This window comes from Bombina bombina, chromosome 2 (assembly GCF_027579735.1).
Source record: "Bombina bombina isolate aBomBom1 chromosome 2, aBomBom1.pri, whole genome shotgun sequence".
Lineage (NCBI taxonomy): Eukaryota > Metazoa > Chordata > Amphibia > Anura > Bombinatoridae > Bombina > Bombina bombina.
In genome coordinates, this window is record NC_069500.1 from 1015292260 (window position 1) to 1015312027 (window position 19768).

The 19768-nt window shown below is 39.0% G+C and overlaps 1 protein-coding gene across 1 annotated transcript in view; it reads right to left on the reverse strand.

Annotated features, from left to right (window-relative positions):
- Window positions 1–19768, reverse strand: part of PDE5A (phosphodiesterase 5A) — a 530049-nt gene that overhangs the window by 223230 nt on the left and 287051 nt on the right. Inside the window, exons 6-7 of the mRNA XM_053703601.1 lie at window positions 8001–8138; window positions 4499–4566 (exon numbers count right to left, since the gene is read on the reverse strand). Of these exons, the coding sequence (XP_053559576.1) occupies window positions 4499–4566; window positions 8001–8138 (206 nt within the window). The remainder of the gene's footprint in view (window positions 1–4498; window positions 4567–8000; window positions 8139–19768) is intronic.

Here is a 19768-nt window from a genome sequence, read left to right on the forward strand (position 1 = left end):
TACTGATGCAGATACCACTGACCCTATAACCAGTCCTCCTCTGGCTATACCCATGTGCCAGTGTCACTACTGTGTCATTATATAGTGCTGGGTGTTATTATACTGATGCAGATACCACCTACCCTATAACCAACCCTTGTCTGGCTATACGCATGAGCCAGTGTCACTACTGTGTCATTGTATAGCGCTGGGTGTTATTATACTGATGCAGATACCACTGACCCTATAACCAATCCTTGTCTAGCTATACGCATGTGCCAGTGTCACTACTGTGTCATTATATAGCGCTGGGTGTTATTATACTGATGCAGATACCACTGACCCTATAACCAGCCCTCCTCTGGCTATACCCATGTGCCAGTGTCACTACTGTGTCTTTGTATAGAGCTGGGTGTTATTATACAGATTCACATCCAGTATTTCACTCAGGCTTTATTTATTCCATAACTTATCACCCAATATCGCTAGCAGTCTCTTGACAAGCCACTAAATTTATTCACACTACATATTTTTTTTTTATTCCTATTATTCAATCAAAATATATACTAAGGTTGTGGCGGACACTGCAAGGGCTAGTCACGGACACCAGTGTCCATGTACGGACACCTTGCCTATCCCTGATCATGTTAATTAGCATAAATTAACATCATAATATAACTTGGAAACTAACGCTGCTTGTAATGATTTTAAATGATCACTTTAAATTTAGAAGACTAAAATAAACCTTTGAAGAAGTTTCACCCTAACAGGACCATTATTTTTACACATATTCTTTTATTATCTACATGAAAATGAACTTTAAAAATATAAGCTATGCTGGTAAAATGCCATCTGAATGGGAACCCTAAATTTGCAATCCATAATATATCTTGAATTTGCATTAATACCTAAGTATTGGGGCAAGATTGTACATTTCTTGTGATCTTTAAAAAGATGACATGGAATTAAAAAAACATCAAAAACATACTTGGCAAAACAAATATTGACTCATACCCTTTATCTGCTGTAACTTTTGCTACTTTTACTGCACTGCACGCACACATGCTCAAATACACACACACATATAAACAGTAACACACACACGCATACACACATAAACATACAGACACGCTCAAATACACAAACAAAAATACACACACAAACACTCACATATAAACACACACACATAAACATACACAGGGGTGCCACTAGAAATTTTGGGGCCCCTGACTTAACCATTGTTAAGTATATGCACTTTATTCTTAAGTGTAGTTAAATTTGCAAATGTTGTAAAGGTAGTAACAGACAAACACATAAACACACAGACACACTCATACACTGAAACACCCACTCACACATAAGTATTCACATATAGGCACTCTAGCAGACACGCAAAGAAACACACAAACACACTCAGACACAGACACCCAAACAGACACTCAGCACTTTTTTACATTGACCTGACAAGTAATGAGGTAGACTACAGTTTTGTCAAAAAAGGAGATTTATAAAACAAAATATGAATATCTTTTTGTCAAGGAAGATGCCAACTAAATGATGACAACAGCATGCAGTGGCTGAAATGAAGGGCCCTGAACTGCCTAAACAATAATTTAAAGGTTAAATGGTGGATTGGTGACTTACGGAAAGTTCTCATTAGTCTCAAAGTCTGTAGAAAGATGTGAATAATCAGTAGTAAGGTCAAAATGTCCTAAAAAGGAACAGACAATGGACACACAAACACACACACAAACTCAAACACAAACTTGCACATACACCCAAGGAAACACAGAGACCGCCTTAGAAAACACACAAAGACATACACACACACACAGAGACACCCACAGAAAACACACAAACATATACACACACAGAGAGACAACCACATAAAACACAGAAAGACATAAATACACACATACCCTCACAGAGACATCCACAGAAAACACACAAAGACATACACACACTCTCACAGAGACACCCACAAAAAATGCACAAACACACACCCTCACAGAGACACCCACAGAAAACACACACCATCACAGAGACATCCACAGAAAACACAGACATACATACATACATACATACACCCACCCTCACAGAGACATCCACAGAAAACACAAAGCCATACACACTCACCCTCACAGAGGCATCCAAAGAAAATACACAAAGACATACATACATACACCCTCACAGAGACACCCATAAAAAAAGCACAAAGACATACACACACACCCTCACAGACATCCACAGAAAATGCACAAAGACATACACACCCACCCTCACAGAGAGACCCACAGAAAAAAGATACATACACACTCATAGGGGCATATTTATCAAGCTCCGAATGGAGCTTGATGCCCCGTGTTTCTGGCGAGCCTGCAGGCTCGCCAGAAACAGCAGTTATGGAGCAGCGGTCACAAAGACCGCTGCTCCATAACCTGTCCGCCTGCTCTGAGCAGGTGGACAGACATCGCTGGAAATCAACCCGGTCGAGTACGATCGGGTTGATTGACACCCCCCTGATATATATATTAATAAAAAAAATGCATATCCAAGGGCACCTACCATTTGTGTATTGAGGAGGAAACATTTCTGTATGGCTTTAAATATAGAATTTCTACAGCATTGTCAAATAATCATAAATACACTGCTGCTAAAAAAAAATGTATTTTTATGGACCCCTGGTCCCACCATACAACACCACACTGAAGTTACAATCCAAAATTGCACAAATAAATAAAAAACATTTACTAAGTACTTCCTTGGCAAATGAAAGTGATCTGTCGTCTGACTCAGGCACACACTGTACAAAGTGCCAAGTCTGTCTCACACTGTGCATAGTGGTTTAGTGCACACTCAGAAATCCTCTCAAATGCTAATACTTTACTCCTTGAAATAACATTTCCCATGCTCAATTAGCACTCTGCTGTAGTACTCACTGGTGCTGCCAAAATGTAAAAAAAAAATATTTTTTTTAGTTGTTCTTGCCTCATGGGGCCCTCCTGTCATCCCATGATGGCGGCCCTGAACATACACACATGCTTAAATACACACACACACATGCTCAGATACACACACACACAAGCATGCTCAAATATACAAACACGTGCTCAAATATACACACACATATAAACACACACACACACACACATAAACACACACACACATGCTCAAATAGACACACTTGCACATAAATATATATACAGTATCTCACAAAAGTGAGTACACCCCTCACATTTTTTTAAATATGTTATTATATCTTTTGATGTGACAACACTGAAGAAATTACACTTTGCTACAATGTAAAGTAGTGAGTGTACAGCCTGTATAACAGTGTCAATTTAAATTTATAGCGGTTTCACAGGAAAGGTTCCACTCAGAACAGACCTTACCATGGTCAACCAAAGAAGTTGAGTGCACGTGCTCAGCGTCATATCCAGAGGTTGTCTTTAGGAAATAGACGTATGAATGCTGCCAGCATTGCTGCAGAGGTTGAAGGGGTGGGGGTTCAGCCCGTCAGTGCTCAGACCATATGCCGCACACTGCATCAAATTGGTATGCATGGCTGTCATCCCAGATGGAAGCCTCTTCTAAAGATGATGCACAGACTAAGCAGACTAAGGATATGGATTACTGGAACCATGTCCTGTGGTCCGATGAGACTAAGATAAACTTATTTGGTTTTAGATGGTGTCAAGAGTCTGTAACGGCAACCAGGTGATGAGTACAAAGACAAGTGTATCTTGCTTACAGTCACGCATGGTGGTGGGAGTGTCATGGTCTGGGTCTGCATAAGTGCTGCCGGCACTGGGGAGCTACAGTTCATTGAGGGAACTGTGACATACTGAAGCAGAGCATGATCCCCTCCCTTCGGAGACTAGGCTGCAGGGCAGTATTCCAACATGATAACGACCCCAAACACACCTCCAAGATGAACAATGCCTTGCTAAAGCTGAGGGTAAAGGTGATGGACTGGCCAAGCATGTCTCCAGACCTAAACCCTATTGAGCATCTGTGGGGCATCCTCAAATGGAAGGTGGGGGAGTGCAAGGTCTCTAACATACAACAGCTCCTGATGTTGTCATGGAGGCGTAGAAGAGGACTCCAGTGGCAACCTGTGAAGCTCTGGTGAACTCCATGCCCAAGAGGGTTAAGTTAGTGCTGGAAAATAATGGTGGCCACACAAAATATTGACACTTTGGGCCCAATTTGGACATTTCCACTTAGGGGTGTACTCACTTTTGTTGCCAACGGTATAGACAATAATGGCTGTGTGTTGAGTTATTTTGAGGGGACAGCAAATTTACACTGTTATACAGGCTGTACACTCACTACTTTACATTGTAGCAAAGTTTCATTTCTTCTGTGTTGTTATATATTATATAATATTTACAAATATTTTAGGGGTGTACTCACTTTTGTGAGATACTGTATATATAACGAGAAGTTTATATTTAAAAGAAAATAAACAAAAGTAAGTGCCTTTCGTTATTTGTTGAGCTGATTACTTGTTAGTTACCTTTTTATTGCATCTGGAGAATCTTCTAATTCCTCAGACTCCATATGGAAAACACTAGAAAATGTATCCTAAATAAATAGAAAAACAAGCAATTTGATATGTCTTATTGTATATCTCCGCAAAATAGCAGAGATTAGAAAGGAAAGGTTGAAAGAGCAATAATAATGGAGCCTTTTTTCTAATTTAAAGATAATTTGAATACATAAGTGAAATCATGCAATCATATTTGGGGTTGGGGGACATCATTTTGTAGATTAAAATATTTTATTAGGAATTTTCTAAATTAAAGTGAAAAAATATAAGGATAAAGCCCCAAATTTGACCTATTCTTTAAAAAATAATATATAGCAACCTGGGCAATTTGGGGGGGTTTCAGCCATTCAGCCATATGAGTTTGCTGCTGTATTGACACTGGAAAAGAACTCATAACCCATAACAATAATCCAAAATATAAGAGAGCTCTGCAAAAAATCCTAAGCATTAAAGGGACAGCAAACACATTCAGCTAGATTACGAGTTGTGCGTTAGGCTTGCAGGTACAGGTGTACCGCTCACTTTTTTGGCCAGACTTGGCAATACCGCAAATCCACTTACGTAAATTGCATATCCTCTTTTTTCAATGGGACTTGCATAGTGCCGGTATTACGAGTCTGACAAAAAGTGAGCAGTAGACCCTCTCCTGTCAATACTGGTACCGCATTTTAAAGTCAGTAGTTAAGAGTTTTACACTACAACGCCGTAGCATAAAACGCTTAACTAAAGTGCTAAAAGGTACACTAACATCCATAAACTACCTATTAACCCCTAAACCGAGCCCCCCCCCCCACATCGCAAACACTAAAATAAAAATTTTAACCCTGAATCTACCGAACCGGCCACTATAATAAATATATTAACCCCTAAACCGCCGCACTCCTGCATCGCAAACACTAGGAACAGCCAATAGATTGGAATAGCCAATAGAATGCCAGCTCAATCCTATTGGCTGATTGGATCAGCCAATAGGATTGAACTTCAATCCTATTAGCTGATTGCATCAGCCAATAGAATTGTTTCTACCTTAATTCCGATTGGCTGATACAATTCTATCAGCTAATCGGAATTGAAGGGACGCCATCTTGGATGACGTCACTTAAAGGAACCATCATTTAGTAAGAAGACTTCATTGGAAGAGAATGCTCTGCTCCGGATGTCTTGAAGATGGACCCGCTCCGCGCCGGATGGATGAAGATAGAAGATGCTGTCTGGATGAAGACTTCTGCCCATCTGGAGGACCACTTCGCTCAGCTTGGATGAAGACTTCTGCCGGCTTTGTTGAGGACTTCGGCCCAGTTGGATGAAGACTTCTCCCGTGGTGGGTTTTAATGTCGGGGGGGGGGGGGGATTTGTAATTTTTTTTACAGGTAATTTTTTTTAAGGGCTATTTGTAATTTAGTGTAAGGTAGGGCTTTTTTATTTTGGAGGGGCTTTTTTATTTTGTTAGGGGGATTAGATTAGGTGCAATTAGTTTATTATTTTCTGTAATTTAGTGGTTTTTTTTTTGTACTTTAGCTAATTTTATTTAATTGTATTTAATTGTATTTAATTTAGGGAATTAATTTAATTATAGTGTAGTGTTAGGTGTAATTGTAACTTGGGTTAGGTTTTATTTTACAGGTGTTTTTGCATTTATTTTATCTAGGTAGTTATTAAATAGTTAATAACTATTTCATAACTATTGTACCTGGTTAAAATAAATACAAACTTGCCTGTAAAATAAAAATAAACCCTAAGCTTGATACAATGTAACTATTAGTTATATTGTAGCTAGCTTAGGGTTTACTTTATAGGTATTTAGTTTTAAATAGGAATTATTTAGTTAATTAAAGTAATTTTATTTAGATTTATTTAAATTATATTTAAATTAGGGGGTGTTAGGGTTAGACTTAGGTTTAGGGGTTAATACATTTAGAATAGTGGCGGCGACGTTGGGGGCGGAAGATTAGGGGTTAATAAATGTAGGTAGGTTAGACTTAGGTTTAGGGGTTAATAAATTTAGAATAGTGGCGGCGATGTTAGGGACGGCAGATTAGGGGTTAATAATCTTTAACTAATGTTTGCAATGCGGGAGTGCGACGGTTTAGGGGTTAATATGTTTATTATAGTGGCGGCGACGTTGGGACAGCAGATTAGGGGTTAATAAGTGTAGGTATGTGGCGGCGACATTGGGGGCGGCAGAGTAGGGGTTAATAAATATAATGTAGGGTTCGGCGATGTTGGGGGCAGAAGATTAGGGGTTCATAAGTATAATGTAGGCAGCGGCGGTGTCCGGAGTGGCAGATTAGGGGTTAATAATTATAATGTAGGTGTTGGCGATGTCGGGGGCAGCAGATTAGGGGTTAATAAGTGTCAGATTAGGGTGTTTAGACTCGGGGTTCATGTTAGGGTGTTAGGTGTAGACATAAATTTTATTTCCCCATAGGAATCAATGGGGCTGCGTTAAGGAGCTTTACGCTGCTTTTTTGCAGGTGTTAGACTTTTTTTCACCCAGCTCTCCCCGTTGATTCCTATGGGGAAATCGTGCACGAGCATGTTACACCAGCTCACCACTAATGTAAGCAGCGCTGGTATTGGAGAGCGTTAATGAGCAAAATTTTGCTCAACGCTCACTTCTTGTCTGGTTTGTACAAACCCGTAATACCAGCGCTGTCTGTAAGTGAGCGGTGAGCATAAACTGCTCGTTAGCACCGCACAGCCTCTAACGCAAAACTCGTAATCTAGGTGAATGTAATTACAAGATATTTCTGTTGGGTTGCTATAGAATAGCATATTTTTAAAAGTAATTACCATAATTTTTAATGCAATTATTTTTCAATAGCCAAACTCGACCCAACGTTTGCATTATTTGGAGGAACCAATCTGGGATTTAGTCTGCAGTCATAAAATGTATAAAATGCATTTTTTACAGTTGTTATCTAATAAAGCCGATTAGGGACATATATGTAGCAGGGTTAGCTTTGAGAAGTCAGCAGGGTGCATTTCAAGTTTTTGAGACTTAGAACTTTCAATTTTCATAGCTAAATTATGCAATGGGGCAAATAAATAATGAAAATATACTGAAAAGTAATTTCATTTTGCATAGCTACATATTTTGTATAAAAACCTTAAGATAGAGGGGAGGCAGCATTGGGAGGTTGTTCTATAATTTGTTGCCTTCTCGCTCCTATGCTCTTTTAATGTTTTGTTTACTAATTTGATTAAAAAACAATGATCCCTGGTTGTCTAGTGGGGGTGCAAGGCCTTTCCATCCTGAGCCCCCAATTGATAAAAATATATGCGGTAGATATGAACTAAATTGTTGAAAGTGAAATAGAACAATTCCCAGTATCTAGGGCAGCGCAAAAGTTAAATTCACCTCTAGTTTCATTATATTACATTAGATTTGTATTTTTATATATAACTCTGTATGCTCTCCGGGGATCAAGAAGTGAAGTTGTAATAAATAATTTAAATCATAACTCACAGGGGAATCTTCATCAACTATAAAGATGGTGCATCTCTGAGCTTGCATGAATGACAGAATTGTTGCAGCAATCTTCTTTAGAAGAACCTCAAGACACTGTTGCTCTTCAAATATTAAACTTGCAAGGTCAAGAAGTACCTATGTAAAAAACAAACAAATGAGTATTAATATGGAAAACAGGTTTCTCAAGTGAAAAGCAAAACTTTGCCAATAATACCGAAAATATAACATCTTCAAACAAAAGGAATTGGAATCTTACCAGCTGTAATTTCTTTTTCCTGGTTCATATCCATGACAGTATTCACCAAAGTGAAATAGTTCCATGCTCAAAGTAGATGGACAGAGATTTCAACAAGCCCATTCTCAAATTTTAAAAGGTGCCTCTTAGCCAGTCATAGGCTTTATAACTGTAGAGACAAAAAACACACAACCCATATTTGTTTACAGGAAGGGCTTTGACGAATGGTGTCATGGATATGGACAATAAAAACTAAGGCCTAGATTTGGAGTTTGGCGTTAGCCGTGAAAACCAGCGTTAGAGGCTCCTAACGCTGGTTTTAGGCTACCGCCGGTATTTGGAGTCACTCAAAATAGGGTCTAACGCTCACTTTTCAGCCGCGACTTTTCCATACCGCAGATCCCCTTACGTCAATTGCGTATCCTATCTTTTCAATGGGATTTTTCTAACTCCGGTATTTAGAGTCGTTTCTGAAGTGAGCGTTAGACATCTAACAACAAAACTCCAGCCGCAGGAAAAAAGTCAGTAGTTAAGAGCTTTCTGGCTAACGCCGGTTTATAAAGCTCTTAACTACTGTGCTCTAAAGTACACTAACACCCATAAACTACCTATGTACCCCTAAACCGAGGTCCCCCCACATCGCCGACACTCGAATAATTTTTTTAACCCCTAATCTGCCGACCGCAAAGCGCCGCCACCTACGTTATCCTTATGTACCCCTAATCTGCTGCCCCTAACACCGCCGACCCCTGTATTATATTTATTAACCCCTAATCTGCCCCCCTCAACATCGCCTCCACCTGCCTACACTTATTAACCCCTAATCTGCCGACCGGACCTGAGCGCTACTATAATAAAGTTATTAACCCCTAATCCGCCTCACTAACCCTATAATAAATAGTATTAACCCCTAATCTGCCCTCCCTAACATCGCCGACACCTAACTTCAATTATTAACCCCTAATATGCCGACCGGAGCTCACCGCTATTCTAATAAATGGATTAACCCCTAAAGCTAAGTCTAACCCTAACACTAACACCCCCCTAAGTTAAATATAATTTTAATCTAACGAAATTAATTAACTCTTATTAAATAAATTATTCCTAATTAAAGCTAAATACTTACCTGTAAAATAAATCCTAATATAGCTACAATATAAATTATAATTATATTATAGCTATTTTAGGATTAATATTTATTTTACAGGTAACTTTGTATTTATTTTAACCAGGTACAATAGCTAAAATAGTTAAAATAATTACAAATTTACCTGTAAAAGAAATCCTAACCTAAGTTACAATTAAACCTAACACTATACTATCAATAAATTAATTAAATAAACTACCTACAATTACCTACAATTAACCAAACACTACACTATCAATAAATTAATTAAATACAATTCCTACAAATAAATACAATTAAATAAACTTGCTAAAGTACAAAAAATAAAAAAGAACTAAGTTACAAAAAATAAAAAAATATTTACAAACATAAGAAAAATATTACAACAATTTTAAACTAATTACACCTACTCTAAGCCCCCTAATAAAATAACAAAGACCCCCAAAATAAAAAAATGCCCTACCCTATTCTAAATAACTAAAGTTCAAAGCTCTTTTACCTTACCAGCCCTGAACAGGGCCCTTTGCGGGGCATGCCCCAAGAAGTTCAGCTCTTTTGCCTGTAAAAAAAAACATACAATACCCAAGCCCCCCAACATTACAACCCACCACCCACATACCCCTAATCTAACCCAAACCCCCCTTAAATAAACCTAACACTAAGCCCCTGAAGATCTTCCTACCTTATCTTCACCATACCAGGTTCACCGATCCGTCCTGAAGAGCTCCTCCGATGTCCTGATCCAAGCCCAAGCGGGGGGCTGAAGAGGTCCATGATCCGGATGAAGTCTTCATCCAAGCGGGAGCTGAAGAGGTCCATGATCCGGATGAAGTCTTCTATCAACGGCATCTTCAATCTTCTTTCTTCCGGATCCATCTTGCAGACCTCCGACGCGGAACATCCTGCTGACCCGACGGACTAACGACGAATGACGGTTCCTTTAAGGGACATCATCCAAGATGGCGTCCCTCGAATTCCGATTGGCTGATAGGATTCTATCAGCCAATCGGAATTAAGGTAGGAATATTCTGATTGGCTGATGGAATCGAGGGACGCCATCTTGGATGACGTCCCTTAAAGGAACCGTCATTCATCGTTAGTCCGTCGGGCCAGCAGGATGTTCCACGTCGGAGGTCTGCAAGATGGATCCGGAAGAAAGAAGATTGAAGATGCCGTTGATAGAAGACTTCATCCGGATCATGGACCTCTTCAGCTCCCGCTTGGATGAAGACTTCATCCGGATCATGGACCTCTTCAGCCCCCCGCTTGGGCTTGGATCAGGACATCGGAGGAGCTCTTCAGGACGGATCGGTGAACCTGGTATGGTGAAGATAAGGTAGGAAGATCTTCAGGGGCTTAGTGTTAGGTTTATTTAAGGGGGGTTTGGGTTAGATTAGGGGTATGTGGGTGGTGGGTTGTAATGTTGGGGGGCTTGGGTATTGTATGTTTTTTTTTACAGGCAAAAGAGCTGAACTTCTTGGGGCATGCCCTGCAAAGGGCCCTGTTCAGGGCTGGTAAGGTAAAAGAGCTTTGAACTTTAGTTATTTAGAATAGGGTAGGGCATTTTTTTATTTTGGGGGGCTTTGTTATTTTATTAGGGGGCTTAGAGTAGGTGTAATTAGTTTAAAATTGTTGTAATATTTTTCTTATGTTTGTAAATATTTTTTTATTTGTTGTAACTTAGTTCTTTTTTATTTTTTGTACTTTAGCAAGTTTATTTAATTGTATTTATTTGTAGGAATTGTATTTAATTAATTTATTGATAGTGTAGTGTTAGGTTAATTGTAGGTAGTTTATTTAATTAATTTATTGATAGTATAGTGTTAGGTTTAATTGTAACTTAGGTTAGGATTTCTTTTACAGGTAAATTTGTAATTATTTTAACTATTTTAGCTATTGTACCTGGTTAAAATAAATACAAAGTTACCTGTGAAATAAATATTAATCCTAAAATAGCTATAATATAATTATAATTTATATTGTAGCTATATTAGGATTTATTTTACAGGTAAGTATTTAGCTTTAATTAGGAATAATTTATTTAATAAGAGTTAATTTATTTCGTTAGATTACAATTATATTTAATTTAGGGGGGTGTTAGTGTTAGGGTTAGACTTAGCTTTAGGGGTTAATACATTTATTAGAATAGCGGTGAGCTATTTAGGGGTTAATAATTGAAGTTAGGTGTCGGCGATGTTAGGGAGGGCAGATTAGGGGTTAATACTATTTATTATAGGGTTAGTGAGGCGGATTAGGGGTTAATACATTTATTATAGTAGCGCTCAGGTCCGGTCGGCAGATTAGGGATTAATAAGGGTAGGCAGGTGGAGGCGACGTTGTGGGGGGCAGATTAGGGGTTAATAAATATAATATAGGGGTCGGCGATGTTAGGGCAGCAGATTAGGGGTACATAGGGATAATGTAAGTAGCGGCGGTTTACGGAGCGGCAGATTAGGGGTTAATAATAATATGCAGGGGTCGGCGATAGCGGGGGCGGCAGATTAGGGGTTAATAAGTGTAAGGTTAGGGGTGTTTAGACTCGGGGTACATGTTAGAGTGTTAGGTGCAGACGTAGAAAGTGTTACCGCATAGCAAACAATGGGGCTGCGTTAGGAGCTGAACGCGGCTTTTTTGCAGGTGCTAGGTTTTTTTTCAGCTCAAACAGCCCCATTGTTTCCTATGGGAGAATCGTGCACGAGCACGTTTTTGAGGCTGGCCGCGTCCGTAAGCAACTCTGGTATCGAGAGTTGAAGCTGCGTTAAAAATGCTCTACGCTCCTTTTTTGGAGCCTAACGCAGCTTTTATGTGGACTCTCAATACCAGAGTTATTTTTATGGTGCGGCCAGAAAAAAGCCGGCGTTAGTTTTTCGGGTCGTTACCGACAAAACTCCAAATCTAGCCGTGTATTTCCTGTTATCGTTGTCCACTGTGATAGCCAGTTCAACAAATTAAGCATGTCAGAGTTAGGACAAAATAAGGATAAGAATAAATTAATAAAATAATGTTCCGGTTAGCTATTTATTACATTGATTTAGAACTTCCAACGTGTGTTTTAGCTTAGACTATGGTTACTGTGGTTTGGCTGTGCATGCTACCTACTTGCTCTGCATTTTACTTACACAACAGAGTAATATATTGTGCACGTACAATAAGTCAGGTCCAACTTGCATTGACAGATTAGGGACACTAGAAGGTGGGAGTAAGTAGTTAACAAAAGAGAATGTGGTTTGGTGCTCAACAGCTAATTTAACTGCTGGAGGGGACACAGGGAGAGTAGTGTATAGTTATCTGTGTAAAACTGTCTATAAAACACAAGAGATTAGCACATTGGATCAAAAGCCATTTCTATTTGAAACCTGATCAAATGCTATCATCATGCATAAGCTTTCATCTATCTTGTCGTGTTCCCCTTGGTGCATTATCAACCAACCAAAGCTAAGTACAATAACAGCATATCATCTTTATTACATTTATTATCTCTGATAAACCTACACTCTGATAAAGTTATATGGTTTCATTATTTTTGTAAAATAAAGCTTATGTATTCTGTCTCATTTTGGTCTGAGGTTATCTATTAACTTGCATCCATAGCAAAACAGGCTGAGACACAGAACATATGTCCTGATTCTAGTGCTCCTTCATTGAAATCAAAACAGATGCCAACCTCAGCTTAAGCACATATCAGGAGCTTCATAAACATATGAAGTGAAACCATACATACAGCTGCTTTACTTAAATAAGATTTTGTACTTCTTCTTTTCTTCCTGTGACTCTTAAAAATGCATGAATAAATATCAGGTTCCTTCTGAAACTAATAAGTGTTGTATAATCACTTTGGACTTTTTAGTAGAAATACAGTAATCATCAGTAGACTGCTTGTCTTTTTTCATATATAGTTTGTGAGAAAATCTTGTCACTACTTTGGACAAAATGACCCTATTACCACTTTATGATATGGTATGATAAAGACATGAGGCTAACAAGGTTGCAAAGCCAGGGGTATGGTCTGAGGGATGATGTATGTAGCTGACAATGAGGCAGTTTAACTGTGGGCATTTGGCTGATAGTGGAGTGCAGGGCCAGAGTTCTGATCCAAGGCTTGATTAGGATATGGAGGCTTATAATGGGGATCTAGGGCCAATGCAATCTTCAGTCTGTGTGTAGTTGTTAGTAGCTTGTAGGTGTATGGATCTCACCTAAGGTCTAATCATGGCCCACCTCCTGCTCCACAGGCCATTATTTTGTTCTCCAGTATTTAGATTAGAGCTAGCAACCCTAGTCACATCTCCCTGCCAGGAAACTGTGGGAATTAGTGAGGTCTGCAAAGTTGTAAGCTCTGCAGTGATCTATTTGTGGTCCCCAAACAGTTGAGACAATTAGCAAAAACATTTTGTTCATTTTAAAAAGTGCTAAACGATAACAAAGACTATTTAGGGAAGAAATGTTATACCAAAATGTATAAGATAATATTTAGTGTTGTAAATTATCATGGGCCCAATTCTCCATACCTGTCCACAGGGGTAGAATTCACTTAATCCTCTAAAAAAATGTGTGGAACCTAGAAGTCTCAGATAGTTAATAGCTGTCTCCTATAGAAAGTAATAAGGCCTTCTGGGGTATAAAATCTCACAAGTGAGAGTGAGGTTAACACAGGGAGCACCTGACACTAATATAAATTGTAATTCTGTGGCAAATATAAATGAAACACAATTTTTTTCACTACAGTATAACTTGTATTTACATCTAGTTTAGAATACATTACATTAAAGGGATAGTAAACACCAAAAATGTTATTGTTTAAAAAGATAGATAATCCCTTTATTTACCATTCCCCAGTTTTGCATACCCAACACTGTTATAAAAATATACTTTTTAACTTTGTAATTAACTTGTATCTAAGCTTCTGCAAACTGCCTCTTTATCTCCTTAAATAACTCCACGTGCATGAGCACAATCAGCTAAATTAGGAGTTTGGCGTTATGAGTGAAAAAGCATCGTTGTTCTTGATAACGCTGCTTTTTCCCTAACACCGCTATTACAAGTCTTGTAGGTATAGGTGTACCGCACACCTTTTTGGCCGTCACGCAACGTCAGTACCTCACTTTTTAAAAAGTCCTTTTTCAATGGGACTTCCATAGCGCCGGTATTAGAAGTTTGCCTGGGAGGCCAAAAAGTGAGCCGTACACTCTATAACCACAAGATCCGTACCGTTGTCAGTAGTTATGAGTTTTGCGTTACAAAGCTGTAGCATAAAACTCATAACTGAAGTGTTACAAAGTACACTAACACCCATAAACTACCTATTAACCCCTAAACCGAGGCCCTCCCGCATCTCAAACGCTATAATAAATTAATTAACCACTATTCCGCCGCTCCCCGACATAATTTCCACTATAATAAACCTATTAACCCCTAAACTGCCGCCCTCCCACGTCGCAAACACTATTTAAAGATTATTAGCCCCTAATCTGCTGTCCGCCCACACCGCCGCTATAATAAACCTATTAACCCCTAAACCACTGCCCTCCTGCATCACTACATAAATATATTAACCCCTAAACCTAACCCTAACATAACCCTAACACCCCCTAACTTAAATATAATTAAAATAAAGCTAATACAACTTACAATTATTGCCTAACTAACCTATTTAAAACTAAATACAAACTTACCTGTAAAATAAAACCTAAGCTAGATACAAAATAACTAATAGTTAATGCCTGAGAATCCTATGGCCGGAAGGGGAGGAGGCACAGAGACACAGTGCTACAGCTCAGTTGGGAAAGAGCTAATCTCCCTACAGCAGTGCAAGCAATTTCCTAGGCAGCCGTGTAAGAGTCCTATCGACTGCCAGACTCTAGCATATTTCGTGCAGCTTGCCAATATCCTCAGCTGGTGCTGGGGGCCTACAACAGCAGCCGGCCCATGCTCTTGGTGGTTGAGAGACCTCTCACCCGGGTCTATCTGGGCAACATAGACTAACTGCTAAGTCGGATGGTTGGAGTGCGGAGTGTGGAGATGTATACTGCCTGGCCCTGCACCGAGCTATGAGACAGGAGAGAAGTTTCTACAGGCTGTTACTAATTACAACAGGGTCCACCTGTACCGCTGAAAAGGATTGACCACCTACGCTATAAGTAGCAAGCAACTTGCTCTAAAAAGTCAACCCGGCATCGCCCACCTGTATCCCAAGCCGTGCAGACAAAGTGCAGAGACCGAATATTCATACAGCCTGGTTCTGTATAGTTGGCCATCACGCATTACGCACCACGCATAAGTTCTATCCCCAGAGAAGGGAGCCCTTGCACGCAAGAGTAGTATACATTCACTGAAAATCGGGTACACCAATCCTGAGAAGCCCGTCCTCCGAAGGCAGTGAGAATTGTTCCAGGACCTTGCTACTACGCCGCGTGCTTGGATTGTCACCGAATAGCTCCAGTGGATGAAGGAATAGCTGACCGGGTCAGGTACCACTAGCACATTCTGCCTTTGTAATAAATACAGCCTGAATTTGCCACAATAGCTGGAGTTCCAAAGATAGCGTATGTATGGCACTAGCCCTAGACGACAGTAGCTACCTGTGATACAGATAAGTCTGCTGCCACTGAAGGTAACGGGAATTAAACCACCTACAGGCCCCACTCAAAGGCAGTGGGGAACACTGCTCCAACTTATGGAGACTCCTCCTGTGACAACGGTATCAATAGTGGCATCTACAAACCGATAAGGCTGTTAATCTTATAAGACTGTGTCTGCCTGACCACATTTTTGGCTCCAGCTAAAGAAAAATATATGCTAATTACTTAAAGCTGTGCTATCAATATGACAAGTCTGTTAATCTGGTAATGTTGGGCTTCTTGCTTATCCTTTTTACGCTGCTATCCGCTACTTAAAGTAATATACTAAAAGCTTTACTAACATACTGGCAAGACTGTGTTTTGGAAAAGACTGTTGCTACCTACGACTATTCTACTGCCAAGGTCTTAAATCTGCCTACCAAAAGATCTAAGTCTATTTAATGGGACAGTAATATTCTGGATGTTAAGGCTTAACATCTTGGCGTGATATAAGATATTTTGTTCTCTTCTTTGTTCTTTTTTTTTTTTTTTTTATATAACACTATAACCTGTTTGTTGCTATTTGCTGATATTAACTTACTTACTATACTAAAATTTTGCTGTTGGCTAACCTGGTTATCTAATAGGATGCAGGTCCTTATATAGGTTTAGGTGTGCACTCTTGCGTTTGCTAGTCGAGTGTTAACCTATATCTAACAATATTCAAAGTGCTGTTTTAATACATGACTGCACGCCTGAGACTGATATCACTGATTCCAGAGCCTTTGTGGCTTATTTACTGATAGACTCCCTTTCCTGGGTTTTTTTTTCTTTTTTTTTTTTCCTTTTTTTTCTTTTTCTTTTTATAGAGATCCAGATTTTGACATTTGTTATTTAGGCTCCAAGGAGTTTTTTTTTTTTTTTACATATTCTCTAATCTAAAAACAGACCACTATAAAACTCACCCTATCACACAATAGACCCAATTATATTGGGCAATTATAGGCCTACCCTAAGGAGATTGCAGGCCCTTACACTCACTCCTCCTGTCAAGAAACAGATTTAATTACCACTTTCCCCTCTCTTTATTACCATCAATACATTCACAACATCTACCTCACATTAACACTTCTCTCCCTGTTCATGTTTTTCGTCTTGTTTGTTTCCTTTTACCCTTTTCCATTTTCAACCGCACGTGCACTAGCACCGACAACTCAGCAAATTTATCACCGTTAGCCAATATGGTAGATACATCCAGGGAGCCCCAAGACATTGTGAAACAAATCTCAGATATTATGATCCCACAATTTGAAAATCTTAAAACTGAAATATCAAACCTTGCCAATGAGGTAAAACACTTCACAAATAGGTTAGACAAAGCAGAACAATGCATATCAGACCTAGAAGACATAAATGTGCAGCAAGCAGCTACTATTCGGGACCAAGCAGCACAGCTTGCAAATATCCAATATAAACTGAATGAGCTTGAAGACCGGAATAGGCGTAATAACGTCAGATTAATTGGGCTACCTGAGACCGCTGAATTCTCTGACCTCATTCAGTTTATATCAAGGACCTTACCATTGGCACTAGGTATGGACCCCAATGCCCTCCCATTGACAGTCAAAAGGGCGCACCATATAGGTGCCCCAAAAGGTCTCTCTGATGGTTCAAGTAGGAGCAGACCAGTAATTGCAAGGTTCCTGAACTTCCAGGACAAGCTCAGAATCATGCAGCTCTACAAAAGAAGAATCCCTTTTTCATTCCAAGATAAAACAATACTAATATTTCAAGACTTCTCTTCTGAAACTATGGCACAACGCAAAGAGATGACGCCCCTTTGCTCTAAACTTATTGCCAGTGGCATCAAGGCTACTGTTGATCATGAGCGACTCCAGGGAGGTCAGAGACTTTGCAAATAAAAAAAGGTATTAGTATTTAAAGAGTCCAAGCGTATGTTGATTTATGTTATTAAAAGTATAACCATGTTTATGACTCTGATAGATGGGTATGGTGTTAACCCAAAAGACGTTGTTTGTGTTCCCTTTCCCTTTTTTCTTTTTTTTTTTTCTTTTTCTTTTCCCCTGTCTTTCCTCCCCCCCCCCCCACATACTGCTACCTACATATTTGCCATTTACGCTTAGATGAGGTCCCAACTTAATCTAAACGAAATAAGCCAGACATAGTCTTCCTACAGGAGACCCATCTGAGGGAAGCAGAAGTGATTAAACTTAAGATGGGCTGGGTAGGTGAAGTCATAGGAACTCCTTGCAAGAGTAGGAAAAAGGGAGTGGCACTCCTTTTCAATAAAAAACCTACATTATAACATAACAGATTTAATATTAGTCCCAGAAGATAGATGTAGGATAGATATATGATCCTACAAATTTTAATCGACGGCACGCTCTTCAATCTGTGTAATCTCTATCCTCCCAACAAATTAGAGCGACCATTCTGGGATAAATTACAGACACTCCTTTTCACAGTATACTCAAAAAATTTTGTTATCGCAGGTGATTTTAACCTAACTGCATACCCGACCTTAGATAGACTTAAACCTGCCTTAAACAAAAATAGCAAACAAGAATCAAAATTATTTAAAAATTTTATAAATTTTTTACATATAAAGGATATTTGGAGGATACAACCCAGATATAAGACGTTTTACTTGTGAGTCCCACTCGTACCAAACAATGTCAAGGATAGACTATTTCTTTGCAGCAGAAAATATGCTGGGGCTAGATATGCTAGCAGACATAAAAGAGGTGGTTATTTCAGATCACGCGATTCTTACTTTAAAGATTACCTTAAGGAACACACTAGATGGCAATAACAACAGGCTGTTTTTCCCAAGATATCTGTCAGAGAATGTTAAATTCAAAGCATGGCTGAGAATAAAATGGAATGAATTTTTTAAAATAAATTTTTCTCCAACCATTCAGACAGAAATCTTGTGGGAATCTTTTAAGGCCGTGATTAGGGGGGAGATCAAGGCTTATTTAGTAATAAAAAAAAAGATAATGACAAGGAAGGATACACAACTAGCCAACCAACTATGAAATGCTTACAATACATATGTTAGTGATCCCTCCCCAAAATTCTGGAAGATTTATCAACAGATTAAAAAGGAAAGAGAAACCTTTCTATCACAAAGGGCAGCACAAGACACCCTTAGAACTAGGTTTTTCTACTACAGACATGGTGGGAAAGCTGGGAAGTATTTGGCCGGTCTTACCAAATCTAAAAATAAGAAAGTTACGATCGAAGCCCTCAACACTTCATTAGGCAGAATTTTTAAACCTAATGAAATGAACAATTTCGTCCTAGAATATTTTCAACAGCTCTACTCTAAAGATAAAATAGACTTGGTATCCAAACACAAATTCTGGCAAAATATACAAACTCCAAAACTGGAATTGGACCAACAAGAGGCCTTAAATGCTCCAATTACCTCTAATGAGGTAACTAAGGCTATAAAGAGAGCAGCACTGAATAAAGCTGCCGGCCTGGACCAGATCCCTATAGAACTCTACAAAATCCTGTCAGAAGATATCGTTCAGACACTGGTTCTACTTTTCAATAGCTATTATTCTGAAGCAAAACCTTGTTCTAGATATTTCACAGCCTCACAAATAGTCCTGATCCTAAAAAAAAGATAAAGATCCAGAACAGATAAACTCATACAGGCCGATATCACTTCTAAACAGTGATTATAAAATTTTAACGAGTATTCTCGCTGAAAGGCTTAAGCTAATAATAGGTCCTTTTATACACAAAGACCAAGTCGGCTTTATGCCAGGTAGGAATGCATCACGCAACCTCAGGAGACTTCAACTGATCCTAAATA